Raw genomic sequence first — 22,942 nt, forward strand, 5'->3', positions numbered from 1 at the left:
AAGTCTAGAGAGAAGTTTCCAAGAAGTGTACAGAAAGTCGAGAAGCTATGAGAAGCCTATAAGAAGTCTATAAGTCTATAAGAAGTCCATAAGTCTGTCTATAAGAAGTCTATAAGAAGTCTGTAAGAAGTTTATAAAAAGATAAGAAGTTATAAGTAAGGGAGAATAAACCTATAGTACAAGTTTCAGTCGCCGGTACTATTACAAGAGTAAAACTGGCCATCCCTAAGAATGTTGGGCATGTCGCGATAAAACAGCGCAGTATCCCAAAGGCAAGGGCTTGGGGTTGGGCATCTGATATTATCTTCACTTGTGGACCATCTTGAAGACGATAGGACAAGAATATCACACATTCACATAGACTCAAGCCACTATTGAACTGTTATTTAATTCCTACTTGTATGTGTGTGCGTGCTCGGATATAACCAGTTGTGCTTGACAGAGAAGAACAAGGGACCTATCCCGATACCTTTCCACGCTTGCTGCTCCGGAATCATGGGAACCCCTCCGTTACGAGAAAAAGAAAAAAAGGATAATCCCAGATATCCACGACTCCCTTAGCTTCACCATAGCCCCCCCTCACACGAATTGCTCGGCTCGTTTGAGCGGGCGGGCGTGTCTTTGAGGTGTGAGCAACGAAGCAGAGGGATTAACTCGGTTTCTAGTGTGCTGCTAAACGAATCACGTCGCTCATTTCTTGTCGCCCTTGGTGATGCGGCACACCAGGTCGGAGCCGTCGACTGAGTCGCCTTCTCTCACTTGCAGAGAGGAGACTACACCATTGTGAGGAGCGGAGATAACCATTTCCTAGAAAGATTAGTTAGCAAGTTGAGTTCAAGTGCGGAAATTCAGAGGGTATATCCTACCATCTTCATGGCGCTCAAGACAGCAAGGGGATCGCCCTTCTTGACCTCGGAGCCCTCGTGGACGCGGAGCTCAACGAGCACACCGGCCATGGGGGCACCGACTTGGCTCGAATCGCCAGGGTCGGCCTTGGGTCGGCTCACGTTCTCCACCGACGCCTGCTTGTCGTCGACAGTGACTTGGCGAACCTCGCCGTTCATTTCGTAGAACACCTCGCGCTGGCCAGTGTTCTCGGAGAGCGGGCCGACGGCCAGCAACTTGAGGATCAACACCTTACCCTTCTCGAGCTCAACGTGGAACTCCTCGCCAATCTCAGGCTTGCTGAGGAAGTACTTGGTGGGCAAGACGCTGAGGTCTCCGTACTTAGCGATGAAGGCCTTGTAGTCGGCGAAGACCTTGGGGTACATGATGTGACTGGCCACGTCGCACTCAGTAACGCTGCCGTACTTGCGCGACAGCTCCTTCCTGACCTTGGCAAAGTCGATGGGCTCGAGGAAGAGACCAGGGCGCTTGTCGAGCTTGCGGCGACCACGGAGAGCCTTGGTGCGGAATGGCTCGGGGAAACCACCGTACGGCTGGCCCATCATACCCTCGAGGAACTCGAGAACGGAGCCAGGGAAGTCGAGCTCGCCAGCACGCTCAATGACATCCTTGGGGCTGAGCTTGTTGGACACCATGAACTGGGCCAAGTCACCAACAACCTTGGAGGTTGGAGTGACCTTGACGATGTCGCCGAGGAGCTCGTTGGCTTGCTCGTAAGCCTTCTTGGTCTCCAACCACTGGGAGCCAAGACCAAGCTGAGAGGCCTGGAACATCATGTTGGTGAGCTGACCGCCAGGAATCTCGTGCTCGTACACCTCAGGATCGGGACCCGCAAGATGAGCCTCGAAGGGCGAGTAGAGGAGGCGGAGCTGAGACCAGTAGGTATCAAGCGCACGAACGTGAGCAGGGTTGAGACCGGGCTGCTTATCGGTACCATCAAGCGACGCAATGATGGCGTTGATGCTGGGCTGCGAGGTCATACCAGACAAGCTGTCAGTGGCAGCGTCAACAGCATCGGCGCCGGCCATGGCGCAGGCAACCATGGAAGCCACACCAGTACCCGCCGAGTCGTGGGTGTGGACGTGGATGGGAAGGTCAGGGTACTTCTTGCGGATGGTACCGATGAGGATGGTGGCAGCATGGGGCTTGAGAACACCGGCCATGTCCTTGATGCCAAGAACATCAATGTCGAGAGCAACAAGCTTGTCAACAAGGTCAATGTAGTAATCCAGGGAGTACTTCTTCTTGGGGTTGAGCATGTCACCGCTGTAGCAGACGGTACCCTCGCAGACACCACCAGCCTTTTGCACGGCCTTGATACCAACCTCGAGCTGGTTGATGTCGTTGAGAGCATCGAAGACACGGAAGATGTCGACACCGTTGTCCTTGGCCTGCTTGACGAAGTGGTCGATGGCATTGTCAGGGAGCGAGGCATAAGCAACGCCGTTGGCGCCACGGAGCAACATCTGGAAGGGGATGTTGGGGATCAACTTGCGCATCTTGCGGAGGCGGTCCCAAGGGTCCTCGTACAAGAAGCGGAAGGCGACATCGAAGGTGGCGCCACCCCAGCATTCCAGAGCGTACAAGTTGGAGAGCGCATGGCTGGTCTCCTTGGCAATGTTGAGGAGGTCGACTGTGCGGACACGGGTCGCCAGGAGAGACTGATGGGCATCACGCCAGGTGGTATCCATGAGCAAGCAGCCCTTGTAGTTGCGAACAGCCTTGGCGAAAGCCTTGGGGCCTTGTTCGACGATGATGTTGCGCCAGCCCTTTTGCGAAGGCGAAGACACATCGAGCTTCTTGCCAGCATCGTCCAAGAGCTCGGGGATGATGATGTCGCCCTTGAACTTGGGCTCACCGATTTGACCCTTGATGCTGCTACCGTTGACGGCGAGGTCACCAAGATAGGCCAGAAGCTTCTGGGCGCGGTTCTGACTGCCAACGAGGTCAAACAGGGACGGGGTATCATCAATAAAGGTCGTCCAGCAGTTGCCATCAATAAATGTTGGGTGGGTCAGGAGAGAGGCCAGGAAGGGGATGTTGGTCTTGACGCCGCGAATGCGGAACTCGATAAGAGCGCGAAGAACCTTGCGGCGGGCAATTTCGTACGTTGAGCCGTGGCACGACACCTTGACAAGCATGCTGTCGTAGTAGGGGGTAATGACGGCGCCAGCAAAGCCGTTGCCACCATCGAGACGCACACCGTTACCGCCAGCGGAGCGGTACACCTCGATCTTGCCCGTGTCGGGCTGGAAGTTCTTGGCCGGATCCTCGGTCGTGATACGACACTGGATGGCGAAGCCGCGAGTGGAGATGCGGTCTTGCGTAAGGCCGAGCTGCTCCAGGGTAGCGCCAGCGGCGATCTGGATCTGAGCGGCAACGATATCGATACCCGTGATTTCCTCAGTGATGGTATGTTCGACCTGGATACGGGGGTTGATCTCGATAAAGTAGTAGCGGTTCTGCTGGTCAACCAGGAACTCGGCGGTACCAGCGTTGCGGTAGTTGACAGACTTGGCGAGTCTGACAGCATCGTTCAGGATAGCATCGCGAACGCTGGCGGGAAGATCCTTGGCCGGAGCGATCTCGACGACCTTTTGGTGTCTGCGCTGCACGGAGCAGTCACGCTCGTACAAGTGGACAATGTTGCCATGGTTGTCACCGAGGAGCTGAACCTCAATGTGCTTGGGCTTGTCGAGGAAACGCTCAACGAAGACGGTGCCGTTCCCGAAGGCGCTCTTGGCCTCGGAGGTGGCTCTCTCGAAGGACTCCTTGAGGGAAGCCTCCTCACGCACAACACGCATACCACGACCACCACCGCCATAAGCAGCCTTGATGATGATGGGGAAGCCATACTTGTCCGTGAAAGCCTTGACTTCCTCAAACTTCTCGACGGCGCCCTCGGTGCCTGGGACGACTGGTACGTTCGCAGCAATGGCAATCTTTCTGGCCGAGACCTTGTCGCCAAGGGCATCGATGACGTCGGGAGAGGGACCGATGAACTGAGAAAGGGGTGGGTATCAGCGGACAATAATTCCCTCCTCAGATGGTTGAGTGGATACCTACGATAAGACCGGCAGCCTCAACCTTGCGAGCGAACTCGGCATTTTCAGACAAGAAACCATAACCTATGATAACGGTAAGCCTGAATGTCACTCATGAAATCTCTCTGGAGGACCTACCAGGGTGAATCATCTGAGCACCGTGCTCAACGGCGATCTTGACGATTTCATCGCTGGCAAGGTAGGCGCCAACAGGTGTGTACTGTCCACGCTTGCCAATGACATAAGCCTCATCGGCCTCTGTGGTGTATTTGTTAGTCTGTGTTGACAGGTGCAAAAAACAGCAAGCAGGGTTAGCCTAGGACTGTCAAGAGGCACATACTCTGTCTGTGCATAGAAAGGCGATCCTCATAACTGTAGAAAATCAGCAGCTGTTCATATCATCTGAGAGTGGTGTCTTCTGGAAGTCTTACCTGAAGATGGCAATAGTGTGAAGTGAAAGTTCGTGGGCCTAGAGCAAGCATTGTCAGAACCAGCTTCTTCGACCCTGGAGAAAAGGGTGACGTGACCTACCGTTCTAAAGATCTGTAAAGCGCAAGATAATCAGTGAGCAAGCTTGTCATTCCAATTCGAACTCCTCATCGTGGTCCTGAAAAGAAAGGGCGGTTTCTGGGCTCGGACATGGATCGTTACATACACGAATAGCTATCACATGTCAGCATGGAATTCATGTGTCACGTCACGATGGCCGGCCGTCCTCCGGAGGACCTCCAGTGGGAGAGCATCACTTACGAATTTCACCTCTGTTGGCAACTGTAGTTGACGCAATAGACGTTAGCTTTTCCCAATGCAAGGAGGACATGGTCTGAGGGGCTTGCTGCAGCTCCTCAAGCCAAAACTAACCCAAGATCTTGTTCAACTGCATAATAGTAGAGTTGGCACGGATGCGATGCACCGTCTGGGCCTCCTTAGGGACATCCCCCTCCTCGAAGACATCCTCATACTTCTTGTCGTTGTCGGCGGCCATGGTGAATCGATTGGCGTGCAAAGACGACGGTCAATTGCAGAAGGAAAGGGGGAAAAAGGGGGGAGGAAGAAGTAGGAGAAGAGAGGATTCAGAGCCAGCAGGGAGGGATGCCCGCGCCGCTGCAAGGCCGGGTATGACGCCGACAGCGGGGTAGATGTGATGGTGGGGTAGGTGTGTGGGCAGACCCGCGGCCAGGTAGGGGTCAAGGGTGCTAGAGATGCTTGGGTGGGCTAGAAGCTCTGAAGCTCCGGTTAAACCTTAGCTTGATTTGACGACGACACAAGCTGTGTTTTACCGCTGTCACGCTTTCCCAAAGAGGCAAGGCAAGACAAAGGTCGAGATGGAGATAAGGATTCTTCGGCGTACGCAGAACTGTACAGCCTGAGGTGACGTTGTAGGGAGCGAGGATGAAAGTGATAACGTCGACACAAAGGAGAAGGACGGTGGAAAAGAGGGGAATTTAAAATCAGAATGGGATGATTGTTGAGCTATGTTGTGGCAACTGCAGGCCAACTGGTTGTGCCAGGGGGAAGCGACGATTTTGGATATGAGGGGATTTCTGTCTTGCCAGGAACAGCCCAGAAATGCTGAATGGAGCGAAACAGCCTCACCTCGGTCCTCACGGCTCTCTCTCTGTGACTGGCCAACAAGTCTTCTCAACTGTGCTTTGCCAAGAAAGGTTTAAGGCGGTGATTCACAATCAGACTGAGAGGGTGACGGCTCAACAATTTGATCAAGTCGAGGCCGAGTGATCCGCGTGGGTGAGGAGGAGGAGGAGGAGGAGGAGGAGGGTGACTCTTCTTCTCTCTCGTGCGCTTTCCGCCGGCTCTGGTCCACTCAGCTGTTACTTGACGTTGGCTGACGAGGTATATAATATCCTGACAAGCCGCAGGTTGGCAACTGATTGATGGTGCTGGTTGCTTGTGTGCATACGTGGGAGGCGTTCGCCGTTCATCAGCTTGGCCCAAACGGGTTGGGAAGCTGTCGGTCCCATGGCTCTGCCGCCTGTTATCGAGCGATCATTGATCAATCAGTAGTGTATGCAGGAAGCACAAAACCCGATCTCCAATGGCTTTTCCGTCATCTTGGCACTGGGTCTTGGAGGGTGATGGGAATGTTTGTTGAACGTTGCGTTCGCGGAGCTTGCAGCCTTGTGTGACAAGCATCTTGAGACCAGAGTTGGCCAATCAGATGTCTGCCATGAAGAAGACCTTGCCGAGTTTGTCGCTGGTGCAGGGGTGAGGGGAACGTCCCTTTCTGCAGCCGTCACTGAAAAAAAAAATATCCCACTTTGCGAAGAGACTCCGAGATGCTAAAACAGTGGTAGGGTGGGGTTGCTGCCACCACCGCTCAGAGCTGACATGGCCGCCGTGGGGAATCTTGACGACTGGTTACTATGACCAGATATGGCGGCTAGACACACAGTACTCCGCCCTAACATTGTCGGGGTTGTAGCGGGATGAAGACTCTCAGCAGGGTTAGCCGTCGCCTCCTGCGAGCTTAACCGATGTATACACTGTCACTGAGAGACATTGTTTCTTGAAACCGATTGCCTCGCAGAATTCACCTGACGCATGTTGTGAGACAACCCTCTGCCTCCCACCTGGGGAAGATGGGGGTGCATTTGTTTGACCAACCAAAAGATACTTGATCTAATAAGGATTTTTGCTAATGACCAGAACCCCCAACTGAACTCCCGCCCAGGCTTAGCTTGAATGGGTTTTTTCTAATCGCCGCAAAAGCCGTTAATAAACCAACCTAGGTAACTAACTTCAACACACCATCCAAAAAGAGCCGGCACAGCACCTTGATATTCCTCCGTAGCCGAAGGCCGGGAAGAGAATCAAGTTGATCATGTGCTCCTCATCTCATCCCAGACCGTCCTCCGACTTTGACAGCAGATGGCTTCTAACCGGCTACTTCCACCCCCGGTTTTTCGTCGAGCCGAGGGTAAAGCTCTATCAGTCTGCAAAAAGAGGATCCTGCCGAACTTCAACTACTTGACGTGCCCGAGATGTCGGGACTTGACACACTAGCTAGCAGCGGGACCCCAGGATTGACACCGTACCTTTTCTTGTTTTGCGGAGACTTGTCAGATGAAAGACTCGGAGACAGTTGTGCTTCGAAAGGTACCTAGGCAGATTGCCCACCCCCGCCCCGTTCATGAGTACCGTGAACCGAACCGTTCCCGGGGTCTAGGCACCAATTTTCTGGGGAAGCTGGCGTTTTCCCTGCATCATCCATGAAGGTCACCCGATGGAAAAGATGAGTGAGGTAGCGTTGTAAACACCCTGGTGAACCTGGAAAACAGAAGCATAATGGCGGTGGGTGGCGCTTGCCTCAGCAAGAGAGCCCCCGGGGACTCCGAAGGCCACATTGTACCACTTACAAGATCTCTCATAGGTATTCAAGAGCCGACGGATGCCAAGATTGATTCTGTGTTTCTCAATATCGACCTCATATCACGGCAGCTGTGGTGTCGGTTGATCATCAACGTTGTTGTATCCCAGTTTCATCTTTATTCTTACTCTGCGTCATGGCCATCTACTCGTTTGAGCTGGTCACGAGATCAAGATTTCTGAACCATTGAATGGGATTTAAACCCTTCTCGACTCGCAGAGGAATGACAAGCTTCCACAGGAACCTTGGCCGTTTGTCACAGTTATGGAGTCCTCCCTGTGTCGGTTAAGCTCTGCGGAAGCATATCAAAGGTACGTGCTGTGGTATTACTGAGTCGCTCTGTGGACTTCACAATCCCAATAATTGCCATGATTGTTTTGCAAGATATATTGTACCGACTTCATCTACAAAAATATTCCACGCTTCCCCTAGTTGGTGTAGCTCAGTGTTCAAGGCTACGACGGTACACCGCATGAGGGTCCATGGTCTTACGGGAACGCATGATGCGTCAGGTGAGCAACTCACGGTTGCATAATGAGGAGAACAAATAAGAAAAAAGAAAGGAAAGAGACAACCACCAGCCCTTTTACCCCTCCTTTTTCCAACATCTCGAACCTCAACTTCACACCCCCACGGTCGATCTACCAGGGTGTGTTTTTGACCTTTCTGCAACAGATCTCCTGCCAAGGAAAATGCAACCGCCGGCGCCGGAGTTGCAAGATGCGGCCCTGCGTGGCCGGGTCATCTTGGCATCTCGATCTTGACTTCTCTCCACCAAACATCCAACAACACGCCGTGGTTGCCGAATACTTTGTCTCGGCCGAATTCTGTCTTTTGGCACCACCACATGAAAAAAAAAAAAAAAAAATAGTTCGTCCGTAGGCTAAGACAACTCGGCTGCCAAGGAGGGTTGTGAACCGCATGTGTTCGAGAAGGAAACCTGGCCAAGAGTCCGGTGGAACAGCTTTGCCTATCTTGCGTCTTCGTATGCAACGCAGATTCCATCTTGAACGAATCTCAACAGCTCAGCCGGATCTTTGACTGGCAACACAACAGTCAAGAGGGTGTACTGGCTATCTGAAAGACACAAACAGCACATCCGAGCCTCCCATAACACCATCTTCAACCCTCGTAGATAGGTAACCAACGCATCAAGCTTTTCGTCTTGGGGAGTGCATCCCACCTCGCTCAACACCACAGGCAAGCATGCCGTGGCCCCTGGTAAGAATGCAGCAGGGGAATGGACACCATCAATCTATCAACACCAACCCAGTAACCAACCTCACGGTAAAGTAACACCACAGATGAAGCGGGGTAGTAGCAGATTTAAAACCCGCAACCGCCTCACTCTTCCCCAGATAGACCTTCGCTCGTGGTAATTATGCCCGAGATGGAATGGGACCGCATGTAGTATGATTGCCTTGCAACTGGAGGTGTACACGCACCAACGCTGTGGCATGCTTGCGGAACCTCTTCCGAGGAGAGGCAAGTCTGATAGGGTCATCTAATCCTTCTCCCGATGTCAATAGTGAGCAACTGTCGGAGCTCCCGCGTAACCCCGAGTCGTAGGCACCAACCCCCAACATAAGGTATAACCAACTGCTTTCCAAACCCCCTGATATACGATCAGGGACTCTTATCCCCGTGTGGTTCCCATATGCCACCCCCCCCCTTCCCTTGGTGCTATATAAGACCAGCTTGCCCAAGCCACTGTGAAACCAACCATAGCACCTCAGCCTCGGACATCAACCCAGTAAAGAATCCCATTCTCGTCTATAAGACCACAGGTCAACACAGCTAAATAGTACAACAGCAACCAAACCACATACACAAGCCCATTCTTACATCACCACCCCCCTCCCACCTCCCTCGACAGCACCACAAAAGCAAATGAAAAAAGACCAAATTCATATCATTCATACACCCCCAGTTGCTCGCTTTTCATTTCCCTGTTCCCATCCCCCCATAGGTACCCCCCTATGTTCTGTATGTTGTTTCGTCCATCCCCTATTCCCATTCTCAACCCTCCTTCCCATTACACCCCCCATTCAACCTCCCAAGCCAGGAGGTCTACCGGGCAGCAGGCGTAGCAGCAGCAGCCTCAACCGGCTTCCCCTCCAGCGCCTCCTTCTTCAAAGCCTCCTCCTTCCCCCCCCACTTGTGCCACTGCAAATACCTATACCCCTGCGTCAACTGCGCAGCCTCATTGACAGCATGGCACGCAAACAAGAGGTAATTTGCGGGGGTGACAGCGAGGGAGAAGCGCATAAACGTCGCGGAATAAACGCAGAGAGCGCCCGTCATGGGGCCCGAGATCCTGTTGCACCACCACCACCATTGTCAGCTTTTGTTTCTGTTCACACCACGACAAGGAAGGGGGTAACCTACAGTTCAGGGCTCTTCTGCGTATCCATCACCGCAGCAAGGGGGATACCAAAGTTGGAGACGGGGCCCCAGAAGTCTATTCCATCATGAATGTTAGCAACGTGGTCGCGTGCCTGTTGTCCCTCAATCTCTCTCCTCTTTCTCTCTCTCCTGATCCAACGCCCCCAACAACCCTCAACACCTCCCCCCAGCTCCCAAATTTCCCAATCCCCCCTTCCAACCCTCCTCACCTCAACACCTGACCTTCCCTCCCTTCCAGGCCGGAATCGGCCCTCCCTCACCAACAAACCCTCCCAACTCCCGGCCGAGATCCCAAAAACTGAAACCAAAGAACTTACGCGTAGAGCAAACATAATCCAGCACCGGGTGAGCCCGAATCTTAGCATTGATCGCCTTGACAAAAGCAGCCATCTTTTCTTTTCCGTTCTGTCTGTCTGTCAGTTGTCGGTGTTGTCGGTGGAGTGGCTAATAATGTCGGAGGGATCGGAGAGTCGCAACAACTAGTCCTGGAAATAATTCTTGGGGATGCTCCGGGGACCGCTGCTGCAGCGCTGGCACAGGTCCGGTCCGCCCGCTGTAACAATACTGAAAAAATAGCGGGCAATCCAATTCACAGTCATCAAACGGGGTCCGTGCACCCCTTTTTTGCGTCACCGGACATTGATGACAACAAAACCATGAGCTGTCATGGTAAAAGTCAAGGTTGCCAATTGGTTGAATTTGGGGGCGTTTACTACATCTATTATTCACAAGTGAGATATCTGCAACAGTAGAATAGACAGTTGGCACCTAATCGTTGTGAATTTGTTGCTGAAGCTCGCTCTCGAGCTTCTGTATGGGGTGTCCAAGGGTTGTGCAACACCAACATCCATCCATATTCACGACCGCATATGTACATAGTCCCCAAAGGCAACAGCAATATCCTCTGTTCTGTCACCATCCACGCCGCCCAAACTCCTCGGACTTCTCATTCCTCTTCTCTTTGTCCCGTTTGCCTGTCTTGCATACTCTGCTCGCCCCTTATTCTCAAGAACACAATTCGCTGATTTCCGGCCCTTTGTAATGTTTCATCAAGAAATCCCCAAACGCCGCCAAAAGAAAACAGTAAAACCTTCAAGCTTTCCAGGCAGAAATCTAGCTTTTCGTCGGCCAAGTGAAGATCCACCCCCATCACATACAAGTTCGCAGCCATTCGTCGTATTTGATGTCGTCGTATATTGCGTGGCGTGGCATCTCAGTAAGTGGTGTTGGGCCGGCCACCAAACGTAATCATTAACGGCGAGGAGGAGGGTTGAAGCCAGAAGGAGGGCCACCGCCGGGAGGGAATCCAGGGGGGAAGCCACCGGGCGCGCCGGGAAAGCCAGCAGGAGGGAATCCACCTCCAAATCCTGGTGGAGGGGCTATAACTTCGTTAGTGAAGGTGTCAACAGCAAGGCTTGGAGAAGATCAGCTTACGAGCACCACGGCCAGGGGCGCCAGGAAAACCGGGAGCACCGGGGAAGCCTGGGAAAGCTGGGGGAGGGACGGCGCCGCCAATACCAGCAGCAGGGCCGGCAAGGGAGATGGGAGCAGCGGCGCCGCGGCCAGCCGGTCTTGCGACACCAGGTCCCGCTGCGAGCGCAGAGGCAACACTGGGACCGCCAGTCTTGCCCAAACGAGCGCTTGGGTCAGCCGGCGGCGGCGATTCGACGGAAAGGGATACAATGTGGGCGCCTCGAACGATCGTCAGACCCAGTGTCCGCTTCTCCTCCTGCTCGATGGTCTGCGCGCCGGATGATGATGCGCCGGGGGCGGAGGGCTTGTTTTGCTTCCTTTTGATCCGGCGGAACTCTTCGGTATCGGCGAGCACAAGGTTCATGTGCTTATCGAAAGCGAGCATCTAAGATGATTCGAGTCAGTGGCAAGAAAGTGCTAAGTGGTAGTAGGAGATGCGTACCTGACCCGTCATCTGGCGGCCATCGTTCAGCGTTACGCGCATCCGGTAGTTGATCTAATCAAACGTTAGTTCTGCCTCGCCGTGTGCTATCGTCACTATCGAGGTAGACATACGTAACCGGCCTAGATATCATGCGCCTTGTCAGTGGTCAATGTCAACAAACAGATGCCTGTAAGAGCGGTCGCGCGGAGGGGAGGACGGATGCCTGAACTTACCATCTTGCCCTGCTTGTTAGAGGCCGACATGGTTGCGGCGTTGTTGCCACTGCAAAGTAGCTTCTGGTTTCAAAAATTGGGGTTTGGGTTGACGAAGTTCTGGTAACTATCGTCTGTTGCGGTCTCGTAATGCGCTTTGGGGAAAGGCTTCAGAGTCTCGCGTGGTGGTTGGTTAGCGGGAGCACAAGAGGACGAGGCCCAATTGAAATTTGAACGCGAGGCTGAGAGGAGAGCTCCCGACGCGACTGGCCAGCCCGCCACGAGCTCGAGCCACACCTCATCAGCCATTTGACACAAGCCACATTCACCTTGTCCCCCACCAGCGCTCCCGCACCAGCAGGCAGGAGCGAACTCTTGGCGGGTCCCCACACCCACAATCCAAAATTGTGGAAGCAAAATCAACCTCACACTTTTTGAAATTTCTCGATCGTCAACCACGAGCCGAATCGCCCAGTCCCCCGATTTCGACGACAACACCGCCGCCATGGTACGTGATGGATTGAGGAAAAACGCTTCTCAAGAGAATTCGGGAATACTAATATCGTGATTTCCAGTCTGCTGAGAAGGCCCAGAATCCCATGCGGGAGCTCCGCATCCAGAAGCTCGTCCTGAACATCTCAGTCGGCGAGTCTGGTGATAGACTTACCCGTGCTGCCAAGGTGCTGGAGCAGCTGAGCGGTCAGACCCCCGTCTACAGTAAGTTTTGTTTTCTCTCCAGGCAGCCTCGAGGATTTCGACTCGATCCTAACTCGTATGTCCCCAGGCAAGGCCCGCTACACCGTCCGTACCTTCGGTATCCGCCGTAACGAAAAGATCGCCGTCCACGTCACCGTCCGTGGCCCCAAGGCCGAGGAGATTCTCGAGCGTGGCCTCAAGGTCAAGGAGTACGAGCTGCGCAAGCGCAACTTCTCCGAGACCGGCAACTTCGGCTTCGGTATTTCCGAGCACATCGATCTCGGCATCAAGTACGACCCCGGTATCGGTATCTACGGCATGGACTTCTACTGCTGCATGACCCGCCCCGGTGAGCGTGTTGCTCGCCGCCGCCGCGCCAAGGCCAGAGTCGGTGCCAGCCACCGCATCACCCGCGACGACACCGTCAAGTGGTTCAAGCAGCGCTTCGATGCCATTGTCCGCTAAATGTGGTCAGTTGTGTTAGTGCTGGGCGGAATCAACAAAACAAAACTGGGAAAACAAAGGGAATGGGGAGTTTCGGCTCATCGGCATCTCTAGGAGGAGGGGGGAAAACACACAAAATGGATGGCGTTTTCTCTCCAACGGGCAAATGTGTAGTGCAGCTTATGATACCTTGGCGATTCTTTCGTCCACCTGCTTGTTCCTGCTTTTCAGCAGGACGAGCCACGGCCTCAGAGACCGACCGGCGTTATGCCGGCTTATCAATCCCTTAATTCCCGTGACAGAAGCGTTCTGCGCGTCTCCCTCCCACTTGTTTGGTGAAGCAATGGATGTGACTGTCCGAGAGCTCGTCTCCTCGAAGTATGGTATTCTCCAGGTGTTGAGGCTCGTATGTGCTGCAGCATGTGCCGTAGCTTTGTAGATCAGGAGTCAGCGAACCTGTTTGTTGTCCGCTGTCAAGATCGAAACTAAGTATCAATAGTCTGTTGGAGAGACTCGTGGCTTAATGGTCAGGATCTTTACACATGTCAGGGACTAGGCAGTTAGCATCACCTCGCTCATCAGAAGTGTGTGATTCTACAATTGAGGAAGTCGATGTTGCTGCCATGGCCTCTTGGGGAACAAGTATCACGAACACACATAGAGTAATGACAGACCAATACAATGATAACAACTATTTCCCAAAACCTCCAATTCTGTGGCTGAATGACACCGCCGCCCGCTCACTTGCTAGCTAAATTACATAAACCCTCATGTACAGTATATGCATATCATGCCAAAAATGCATTGCATTATGATAGCCCTTCTTGCATCCCCCATTCATGTCATTACTGGGACATCAAATTAACGCTGACTATCCCCTTCCTATTTCCCTTTTTAATGGCCTCCCCGGCATGTACATGCGTTCCTGTTATCGTAAATATCATCCGTCTACAACCCAGGAGCCATCTCCTGATATCTCATCATGTGTACAGTATATAAAACAATAGAAAGAGAGGACGATGACTCAAAGAGCATTCATTGAAATTGGGTTAACTGGAGGATTGGGCAAAGGGCCAGTCTCCTGCGCGGCATACCTCCTGGCGGCAGAAGGCTTTCTCTCGCGCTGGGTCGAGTGGATGTCGATCAGTAAGTCCACCAGAGTTTCGGCGTCCTCTCTCAGCAGTTCGAGTTGCGCCTGGTTGTTGTCCGTAGGAGTGTTGCGGTATGCAGCAAAGACGATGCCTCTATTCGGCTTTTTGGTCGATGGGGCGCCCAGAGATTCCTGCTTGGAGGGATGGTAGCAGGTGTGGAACGAACACATGTATCCACGGGCGTGTTCATCCTGCTTCAACTCGTCGCTCCTATACTCTAGCCAGTCTTCGGTCTGTAGGACCTTTTCATGAACAGGCGCGGAGATGCGGAATGGGTATTTGATCGAACTCAAACCGTAAGCTGCGAGCAGACGGCCAGTTATTCTCCTGCTGGGTGTCCTACGGACAGAGGGTGTCGATCCAGAGATCGGCGTCTGAGGAGGAGAGGGCGGGTATGGCGACCGTCTAGAGGATGGTCGAGAAAGGCCCATGTCATTAGGCCAAAGATTGACCACATACACGAGATCAAAGTTGTATTTGGCCGCAATTCTCGCAGCTTCAAACGCGGCGGCCGTTGCTGGCCTGCTCGCAAGAGGAGGGGAGAGTGTCAGAAGAGGATATGTGGCAGAGGGTCGGCGACGAGTAGGCGAGACTGGGGGATCGGGTGGCAATGGGAAGCTGGGCGGATTCCGACTCGATGGGTTTGGGCCCGGCCGGTTTGGTTGAGGCGGCACCGGAAACCCATCGAGGATCTCATCGTCGCTAAGCGCCATGAAGTCGTCCAGGCTTGGTTCCTTCAGGATCGTGTTGCTCTTTGCCATCGGTTTGGTCTGTCGGAGGGTCGAAAGACTGCTTGTCTTGCGCGGCTCCTTTTCAAGTTGGCTGGAGGCTTGCTCCCCAAAGACATGGACACTCCGTGATCGCTCGAGCGGTTCGATCAAGCCAAGTTTGGCCCGATAGGCACCGGCAAGAGGCCGTGGAACGAGACTGGGAGATACCGGAGGAGAAGCTGGGGGAGAGCATGGAGGTGTAGGAATCGGCGCAGGGCCAAATGATAACGACGGAGATCCTTCTTGTTCCGAAGGGCACCGCTTTCGATTGATCGGCGCCTTGGGCGAGACAGAGGGAGAAGTCGAACGTGGATTAACCTTGGAATTGGATCTCGACCGACGCTCCATTGTATCGTTATCACCCAGGCCCAGTGCGCCTGCTCCATCAAAGCTGAAGTCGAGTAGTTCAGCCAAGGAAGAACTGGTGCGGCTACTCCTAGGGCTGAGAGACGAGGTTCTTTGTGGAACGCGAGGGCTCTTCGCTGAGTGGTTGGATGGCCGAGGACTGATACTGATAGATACCAGTGAGTTCATACGAGGTGTGCTTGGGGCATCCGGGAGACTCTGCGCGCGTCGAGATTGTCTTGGACTCAATACGACCTCATCTCTGGCCATCATTCGTTGTGAAGTCGGCCGGATGAAGGATGGCGAAGGGAAGGTCTGCGAAGTGTCTCCTCCATTTGCTGACCAAGGCTCAACCGAAGATGGCTCGCTCTCATGCTCGGGTGTTCTAGAGGTAGTCTTCTTTTTCGACGTTGAGAAGAGCCGGAACCTCTTCTCAAGCCTCTCGAGCTTATCGAGACCCACGGCCATTGTGCTGTCTCGGGCTCGACCAGGTCTGAGAACGCCTGATCAGCAACGGTACAACTTGAGATGTGTGATGCGAGTAAATGTTGATTCGGGGAAACTCACCAGAGATGAGCTGAAGAGAGCGAGAGGTAATCACGGCTGGGGGCCTTGAGTTTGTTTAAAAAGCTGTGTTGCAGTGGTGGGGAGATGGTGAATAATTTGCCGGCTGACTGGCGGAACCCACGACGAAAGGTGATGAAGAGTCGCAGTGCTGTTCCCAGGAGAAGGACGGGCGTGGTCGGTGATACAGAGCCTTGATCACTTGCTCATAACGGACATTTCAGTGGGTCTGACAAGGGGAGTGCAGAGCGGAGATGTCGATGTGGTCGGAGGGAAATTGGTGGTGGCCGTCAGACGGGTTGCTCCTCAGGGTCTCATGAAGATGATCGAGTTTGTCTCTGCCACACGCTTGTCCGAAGGCCACCTCGAGTTTCTCGAACACGGTGAAACCAAAAGTCGATAGAAGTCTGAGACCTGGCAGGGCTACTTATGGTCGTAAAAAGGAAGAGGAGCGAGCATCAACGGAGGCGGGTTCGGTGGGTGATATGCTTCTCGAATCTCCTGGCCGACCTTCCGGCACCGTTGGACCGCAGCCAATCCCACGGGGTTTCACCGACAGTGGGAGGGGCACGAGACGAGGGGAGGCCGAAAGAGAAGCAGGAATTTTGAGACGAAAGGCTTTCGCGTCTACGTATGCCAGGAAAAGAAGAAGAAAGAGCACATCACCAGTCCAGGCTAGTGTGGCGGATGCAGGAGGGCGGAGGTCGCTCTTTCCTTCCGAGAGGCTCGACGTTTGCAGGAGCAGGGACGACTGGATATTTAAGCCAACTTTTTTTTTTTTTTTGTTTTTTTTTTGTTTTTTGTTGCTTGCTTCTGGCTCTATAATTAGCTGGAGGCTGGATTTGACATTGGCTCGTCTGAGAGCTCGTTGATGAATTCAAGAGGGGAAAGAAACCTAGGGTCTGGATCCAGGGAGGAGGAGGTCGAGATCAAAGATCAAAACCAGCTCTAAGGGGAGGACAAACACGGCACAAAGGGTGGGTTGTCACGAAAGAGTAACCTAACTGATGGATCTCAAGGTGCAAATGATCCATCTACCCATGTCGTCCATCCCAACCTTTGAGAGCATCTCAAGCCCTCCTCTCAAGCCTTCCCTCCCGTGGTTCCCTTCGGCTCGGCAGATGGGGGTCATTGCATCCCTGTACAACCTTTCTCTCCCTGACTCTCAACCAGCAAGACAACCCCCATGTTTGGCCATCGATGGTGGACACTGTGTTGCGACAGATCGGCTCATGAATACATCATCCTCCAGCCCATGTCCAGATGCCTGTTTTCATGATCCGTCTCTGTCAACTCCCACGCTCGAGTGGCAAGAAAGGAAGCCGTCCAGCTTGGCCAAGGCTTATACGGAAGAAGCGATGCTGAAAAAGCAATATCAACGACGACAAAACAGGAAGTGTTGCGAGCGGGAGAGAGGGGACCTGGATGGACGGCGACGAAAACAGAAGTTGGGATATCGGCGCACAGACGCTGACTGGGAACGTTAACAACGGTTGAGGTCCGTCCCCCTCCAGGGATCACATCAAGGGCAGCATGCACCGTCGCATCGCGGGGGGGTGATTGAAAAGATCACATTGGCGGTGACTTCCTTTTTCCATCTCTCCTCTTTCCCAATTCCGCTTTATGAGAGGGCCAGCCCCCCGCGTCAAGACCTGTCAGCCGTGCCGCAACTGCTACGAGCCAGGATTCGACCCCACCCGGAGAGGGCCTTCTCAACCCTGCCCCCGCCCCAATTTTTCAACTTCAGGGTAGCATTCTGGCGAGAGCCGCCTTGGATTTCGTCCGAACTCGACATCACATCACCACCCGCTCCCACACTCCTTTTCCCGACACCGGCACTCGACGTCTCGAGGATTCCGACATCTCAACCTCTTGCATAATGCGGTGAGAGAGTCCCAGGGCTTTTGTGCTGCCTGCATTGCGGCCTGCCTGGTTACGGCCGCGTATGGTTGATGATGAGGGGGACAGTTTCCTCCTGTCTTGAACATCGGCAGCCCCCTCTACCTACCTATCCTCAAAGTTTTTTTGTTTGTCGCTGCCCTGTTGCAAAGCGGCGGAGATCGACAATGCATGACAGCAAGGCTGCTTGTGCTAATGTAGGTCTTTCAGCGCCATTTGCTCCCCGCTCCAATCATCCCTTCGTAGCCATCACTTCTCAGATCTCAGTAGACAGCCAGAGTTGACCCTTGGCTAGCCACCACTTGCATCTGTCATTTTGACAGCCAGCTCTAGCTTCTTGACAGCATTTTCAGCTGGGGGTTTCCTGGTCATGAGGATCGATCTCCAGGATCCTGGTATCTCAAAAAATCCCCGATCACGATGGCTCCCCACGACATCTCAAGCTCGGATCTGGCTTCTGACTCTCAATCCTGGGCTAGTGCCATTGGATCATTGAGGGGTCGAACGGCGTGCTGCTGTAATAAGTGCAAACAATGGGTTTATACTTTTCGCTTGACACAGTATACCGGAGCGTGCATGGGTTTGATGCAGTTTTTCTTCTTTTCCTCCTATTGCATTACCTTTCACAACCTGCTGGCCATACATGTGGTCAGAATCATCCTCACGTATCGGGTCAACCCCCGAGCAGCACCGTGACGCGTGTGTTGCTGTAGCTTCCCTTGTGGTTGGGCGATCCAACATAGGATATCCTCTCGGCCCAGCCCCCAGTGGTCGAGAACATTTACCAACCCTCCTACTGGCAAAGTCTGGAGTCATTCATTGCCTCTGATGTCAACAATGACAGACCCAGAGCGGCCCGGAAGTGAATCCGCTGGCCTGTTGGCGTCTTGCTTTAAGATGTGAGAAGCCAGCTTCCGCGGTTGGCGAGGACCCCCACTGGCTAGAGTGTGTCCTATACGCATACAGGATCTTGACAGCTTTGGGCCTCGCGTACACAGCAGCAGCATTGCATCCCGTTCACTTACAGCTGCTTCAGGCACGAGGCTACACAATGTCACACTGGGACGCAGCAACTAGCGGCGCTGGCGGCGGTGGCGAAGGGACATACTCGCACCGCCTTGGTTCTCTGTTGCAGTTGGAAACGTGCCAGGACCTGGTGTATCACCTTGCCCCCGGGACTCTGGGATTTTTGTCTCGAGAGTCATTTATCCTCTGGCCTCCGAAAGGGTTGTCTCGGACCCAGCTATGACGCTGGACGCTGGAAAGGCCGGTTTGCCCCAGCCAATCGCTCGGTCGGGACTCGAAAGAAAAAGCAACAAGGAGACTTGACCGAGGTGCCGTAGCGCCGGGTCAAAGACGAAAATGCTCACCCACGCACGGTGAGGAAAACCACCCAGACCGGGTCGTCCTTTTGCTTGTGGATTCGGGGTTTCTGGGGAGCGAGCCTCTGTATGTCACAGTGTGTGGTCGAGCGAGCCGAGGCTGCGAGTATCCGGTGTCAGTCAAAGTATGTCCCTTTCCTCCTGTTGTCATGCCGTCGACCTCGAATACGATGATATGATAACCGCGAGACTTGGGGCTGAGAAAACGACAGAAGCTGTACGCCCGTAACCACCTGAGGGAGAGACGCTCGAAAAGCTAATTCCTTGGCTGTTGGGTATTGTGTTACTCTCACTTCTCACCATGTTGCTGTCAAAACAGCGGAGAGCTTCCGCCACAGTGTGGGACGGACAAGCAGCACACACAGCTGTGGCAGCGAGTACCTACCTGAATGTGCTCGACTAGACACAGCAGCCCCCCCGCACACACGCGCGCTTGACCATTAGGAGAATCCCGCGCAGAATAATATTTTTCATGCTATTTCTCGTAGATTCCTTGCTTAAAAATTCCAAGCAGCTGGGTGGTTCTGTAGCGGAGGATATCACGGCCTTGCCAGTTGGCACAGTTCCTCTACCTACATCCAATGATGAGGATTTCCGTGTGTGTGGGATTTCCGGTCCCAGCAGCGGCAGCAGCGGCAACCGGCACACCACGGCTGAGAAAATGGGAGGAGGTGAGGTAAAGTAAGATAATGTACTGCCTGTCGCTTCCCGCGAGAGGAGCCACCCCGTTATCTACCGACCTCACTCAGATCCAACCCCTTGGACGTTGGGTGATGATGGGCGGCGGCCCGTTTTGACCTGGAGCGGAACGGGGAGAGGGGATCGTACAGGTGCCGCACGGAGGGTTTTGTGTACGAAGGGGATTATCTCGATCTCGGATGCTCCCCCTTCCCCAAGATATTGGTGAGTATATGTGTCCAAGCGTGCCCATGATATATTTACATTTCGGTCTAATATATTCTTTGTGCTCTTTTCTTCTTTTTTCTACTCTATACGATTGTCTGGGGAGTGGCTTCAATGCCCATATCCGAGATCTTGGGGTCTCAACACCCCTCACAAGTTTTTTTTTCACTCTCTTTTCTTTGCGGAAATATTTCATGTTACGCCATGTTGTAGATTAGAGTAGAGCATGGTAGACATGAACACGTAAACCCCGTTTTGTACTGTTTCGTTGTCAATCTTTGTTCCCATCTTGATTATCATCATCGCCCAGAAAAGAGAGAGAGAGAACGTCATAAACTTCATCCACACCTTCCTATGGTGGTGGTCTCTGAAAACGGGATCATCGCCCAGACGGCATCCTACATAATCACCCCTTTTTTTCCCCCTTCGCCTCCTCGCGCATATGCGGGATATGTAATGCGAGGGGCCGCGGGTCGCGCCCGACGCACAGATATGGTACATGCTTAATGCTGCCGGTAAAGGGAGAGAGAGGGGGAAGAGGAAAACTCAGAGTTTGAAAATATCCTCATCCACCTCCCCAAAAATGTTCAGAAAGGCGGTATGCACCTCATCAGTGAGGTCACTGGCCTGAAGGCTGCGGCCTCTTTTGGCAAAGGCAAGGCGGGAGCATTCCTACATGGCTTTTCGTCAGCGCTTGTTCATCTAGAAGCAGGATATCTTTCATATCCTCAAAAAGAAAAAAGAAAAAAACACTCACCCTCGTAATCGCACTCCCCCCAAAAACCGCCAACCCCGCCGTCTCCTCCTCCTTCAGCTTGTGTTTAACATCCCACAACCCCTCATGATAAGCCTTCCTCCACCCCAAAAAAGTAGCAATACTCCCCGTGAGCGTATCCCCCTGCCCACCACTCCTCTTCTTCCCGCCCTCCAAGTCAACACTATACGTTACTGTCCCGTTGCTGAGGTAATCTTTTCCCCCCTTTTGCAAAACCATCACCCCTCCCAACTCCCTAGCCAACCGTTCCACTCTATCTGTCTCCTTGCCCTCCTTTGCCACCTCCTTCTCTATATTCAGTGCCTTGGCCAGTCTCTCAAACTCAACTACGTTGGGGGTGAGGACAGCCTCTTGGTAACCCCTTACAAGGTCGGGGTCGTTGCAGATGAGGAGGAGGGCGTCAGCGTCGAGGACCATGGGCATGTTTTGTTTCTTTGCCGCTTGGATTACCAAAGCAACGGTTTTTTGCATGAGGGGGTCACGGCCTAAGCCGGGGCCGATGACGAGGACATGGAGGCGGGAGAGGAGGGGGATGATTCTCGAGGCGATTTCGGAGGGGTCGGTGTCGTGTTTACTGGCGGTGGAGGGGTCGCTGTCCTCGCCGGCGGGTTTGGCGGGGGAGGAAGGGAGGGAGCGCATCAGGGGGTGGACCATTAGGTTGGGGGAGTAGGTTTTGATTACGGTTGCTGCGGTGGGAGTGCAGATTACATGGGACTGTAAGGGTCATGGTGCTTAGTAAAGTGTATATGGAGGTGTGAGGGTATATCTTCATGGTGGTCAGTCCCCAAAAGCAGGGCGAGCTAGGGTGAAGATCTCAAGGTGATGTTCAAAGGAAGTAGTTAAAGATAGAAGATGAAGAAACACATACCAAATCACACCCCAACCTAGCACTCGCCATAGCAGAAAAGTACGGCGCCCCCGTGTAATCCTCACTCCCGCCAATCACGGCTACTCTTCCCATCTGCCCTGTATTCTCATTCATCAGCATGTCTTCTTTAACTCTCCTTACTCTCCTCACCCCCAATAGCTCACCCTCCCTACCTCAACCCCCACGAGGAGGTAAAACAGACAGATAACGGTAAACGTGGACATAATAAACCAAATCGAATGTAGGGAGAGAAAACAACAGTCTCACTCACCCTTATGAAACCTCTCCAACATAGGCGGAACCAACTGCCTCACCCTCCCCAAAATCTCCTTCGTAGCAGAAGACATACTGGCTTCGCTATTCGTGGTTCCACTGCTGCTCATCTCTACACCTCCATGTTAACCCCCTAACCTCAAAAAACAACACTAGCATAAGATGGATAAGATGGGATGAACCTCTCTCTCTTTGCCTCGAATGAGGGGCAAGAGCTTGCTTACCTCCTTGCAATTTGGAGCCGTTGTTGAATCAGGAACAAACTACTCGTGGTCTCAGCTCAAATTTGTCTCAGTCGATAAATCAATTAATTCAATGCGGCTGCAATGAGTGAAAGATCGTATTGGTGATTGTCAAATTGGTTGCAAGTTCTGGTGTAAATTGACGTTCGTTCGCCAAGGACCCATCATGATGTCACCAAAGTGCCCAGTGGAGGGGGTTCGGGCGGTTGCTCCTAGCTCCCGTGCCCCACATCCATATCATCATCAAAGCACAAAACCACCAAGTCATGGAAGACCGTCGTCCTGAAAAGGCGATGAAGGCAAATCAAGGTGTTTTGAGAGATAGTTGATGGGCGTTTCAACATCGCTAGGATGCCTTCAATAATGCTAAATAGGCCTTATAGCGTTATCATGAGGCCTTCAAACATGATCAGCAGGCCTTGAATATTTATTAATACGCATTGAAAGATATTTTATTTTCTTTTGGGATGCCTTGAAAGATGGTCAAGAGGCCTTAAATATGAATGAGCAGGCCTCAAATATGTATCAGTAAGCCTTGAAACGTAATCAAATGGCCTTGAAAGGACGTAGCATTCTCCATTGTCGTATTCACAACATATCAGGCAAACAGCCTAGGGACAACAGCCTAGGGACAGTTCGTGTATCATATTCAATGACAAAAGGAATCGAGTGCTTGATTGAGTCTTAACGCTCTATTTTACAATGGTTTTCACCGGAGAAAATCTCCCCTCCTGACGGGTCCTTTTCTCAGTCAAGCACCCTTTTGAGACGGAACACCTG

The 22,942-nt window shown here is 53.0% G+C and overlaps 6 protein-coding genes across 6 annotated transcripts; 1 reads left to right on the plus strand and 5 right to left on the minus strand.

Annotated features, from left to right (window-relative positions):
• Positions 1 to 285: 285 nt before the first annotated feature.
• PYC1 (pyruvate carboxylase) lies at positions 286 to 6,419 on the minus strand. The gene is given in 11 exon segments (XM_062907418.1): positions 286 to 807; positions 867 to 3,908; positions 3,973 to 4,034; positions 4,089 to 4,208; positions 4,291 to 4,322; positions 4,382 to 4,419; positions 4,482 to 4,493; positions 4,606 to 4,613; positions 4,701 to 4,721; positions 4,812 to 5,698; positions 5,714 to 6,419. 10 exon segments carry the CDS (start codon positions 4,933 to 4,935, stop codon positions 691 to 693), a joined length of 3,576 nt encoding a protein of 1,191 aa, XP_062770367.1. The 5' UTR covers positions 4,936 to 5,698; positions 5,714 to 6,419; the 3' UTR covers positions 286 to 690.
• A 2,986-nt stretch (positions 6,420 to 9,405) lies between these two features.
• Positions 9,406 to 10,259, minus strand: MPC1 (pyruvate transporter mpc1; the record flags this gene model as incomplete). Its single annotated transcript, XM_062907419.1, has 3 exons — positions 10,059 to 10,259; positions 9,724 to 9,796; positions 9,406 to 9,652 (listed from the first exon to the last, which is right to left on the minus strand). The coding sequence occupies exons 1-3, from the start codon at positions 10,129 to 10,131 to the stop codon at positions 9,406 to 9,408; spliced, it is 393 nt and encodes a 130-aa protein (XP_062770368.1). The 5' UTR covers positions 10,132 to 10,259.
• A 145-nt stretch (positions 10,260 to 10,404) lies between these two features.
• On the minus strand, positions 10,405 to 12,065 carry smb1 (Small nuclear ribonucleoprotein-associated protein B). The gene is made up of 5 exons (XM_062907420.1): positions 11,872 to 12,065; positions 11,770 to 11,793; positions 11,657 to 11,710; positions 11,176 to 11,599; positions 10,405 to 11,120 (listed from the first exon to the last, which is right to left on the minus strand). Exons 3-5 carry the CDS (start codon positions 11,696 to 11,698, stop codon positions 10,993 to 10,995), a joined length of 594 nt encoding a protein of 197 aa, XP_062770369.1. The 5' UTR covers positions 11,699 to 11,710; positions 11,770 to 11,793; positions 11,872 to 12,065; the 3' UTR covers positions 10,405 to 10,992.
• Positions 12,066 to 12,158: 93 nt separating this feature from the next.
• RPL11 (60S ribosomal protein L11) lies at positions 12,159 to 13,295 on the plus strand. The gene is made up of 3 exons (XM_062907421.1): positions 12,159 to 12,358; positions 12,426 to 12,567; positions 12,635 to 13,295. Exons 1-3 carry the CDS (start codon positions 12,356 to 12,358, stop codon positions 13,009 to 13,011), a joined length of 522 nt encoding a protein of 173 aa, XP_062770370.1. The 5' UTR covers positions 12,159 to 12,355; the 3' UTR covers positions 13,012 to 13,295.
• A 507-nt stretch (positions 13,296 to 13,802) lies between these two features.
• QC763_108370 (uncharacterized protein) lies at positions 13,803 to 16,039 on the minus strand (the record flags this gene model as incomplete). The annotated part of the gene is made up of 2 exons (XM_062907422.1): positions 13,803 to 15,749; positions 16,023 to 16,039. The coding sequence occupies 2 exons, from the start codon at positions 16,037 to 16,039 to the stop codon at positions 14,015 to 14,017; spliced, it is 1,752 nt and encodes a 583-aa protein (XP_062770371.1). The 3' UTR covers positions 13,803 to 14,014.
• A 4,162-nt stretch (positions 16,040 to 20,201) lies between these two features.
• On the minus strand, positions 20,202 to 22,262 carry QC763_108380 (uncharacterized protein). The gene is made up of 4 exons (XM_062907423.1): positions 21,919 to 22,262; positions 21,648 to 21,745; positions 20,762 to 21,493; positions 20,202 to 20,676 (listed from the first exon to the last, which is right to left on the minus strand). Exons 1-4 carry the CDS (start codon positions 22,028 to 22,030, stop codon positions 20,551 to 20,553), a joined length of 1,068 nt encoding a protein of 355 aa, XP_062770372.1. The 5' UTR covers positions 22,031 to 22,262; the 3' UTR covers positions 20,202 to 20,550.
• Between the last annotated feature and the right edge of the window lie 680 nt (positions 22,263 to 22,942).

The sequence above is a fragment of the Podospora pseudopauciseta genome, chromosome 1 (assembly GCF_035222475.1).
Source record: "Podospora pseudopauciseta strain CBS 411.78 chromosome 1, whole genome shotgun sequence".
Lineage (NCBI taxonomy): Eukaryota > Fungi > Ascomycota > Sordariomycetes > Sordariales > Podosporaceae > Podospora > Podospora pseudopauciseta.

Bases quoted from the DNA above. Each gene is read 5' to 3' on its own strand.
- QC763_108380 (XM_062907423.1), bottom strand. From the start codon at position 22,030: ATGAGCAGCAGTGGAACCACGAATAGCGAAGCCAGTATGTCTTCTGCT. The intron at 21,746-21,918 runs GTGAGTGAGACT...ATGAGAATACAG, and splicing joins GTTGGAGAGGTTTCATAAGG to GGCAGATGGGAAGAGTAGCC. The intron at 21,494-21,647 runs GTATGTGTTTCT...TGACCCTTACAG, and splicing joins CTAGGTTGGGGTGTGATTTG to TCCCATGTAATCTGCACTCC.
- RPL11 (XM_062907421.1), top strand. The intron at 12,568-12,634 runs GTAAGTTTTGTT...GTATGTCCCCAG, and splicing joins CGGTCAGACCCCCGTCTACA to GCAAGGCCCGCTACACCGTC.
- smb1 (XM_062907420.1), bottom strand. From the start codon at position 11,698: ATGCGCGTAACGCTGAACGATGGCCGCCAGATGACGGGTCAG. The intron at 11,600-11,656 runs GTACGCATCTCC...GAATCATCTTAG, and splicing joins GCCGCCAGATGACGGGTCAG to ATGCTCGCTTTCGATAAGCA. The intron at 11,121-11,175 runs GTAAGCTGATCT...ACGAAGTTATAG, and splicing joins CGCCCCTGGCCGTGGTGCTC to CCCCTCCACCAGGATTTGGA.
- PYC1 (XM_062907418.1), bottom strand. From the start codon at position 4,935: ATGGCCGCCGACAACGACAAGAAGTATGAGGATGTCTTCGAGGAGGGG. The intron at 4,209-4,290 runs GTATGTGCCTCT...AATACACCACAG, and splicing joins CCTTTCTATGCACAGACAGA to AGGCCGATGAGGCTTATGTC. The intron at 3,909-3,972 runs GTAGGTATCCAC...CCCCTTTCTCAG, and splicing joins TTGAGGCTGCCGGTCTTATC to TTCATCGGTCCCTCTCCCGA.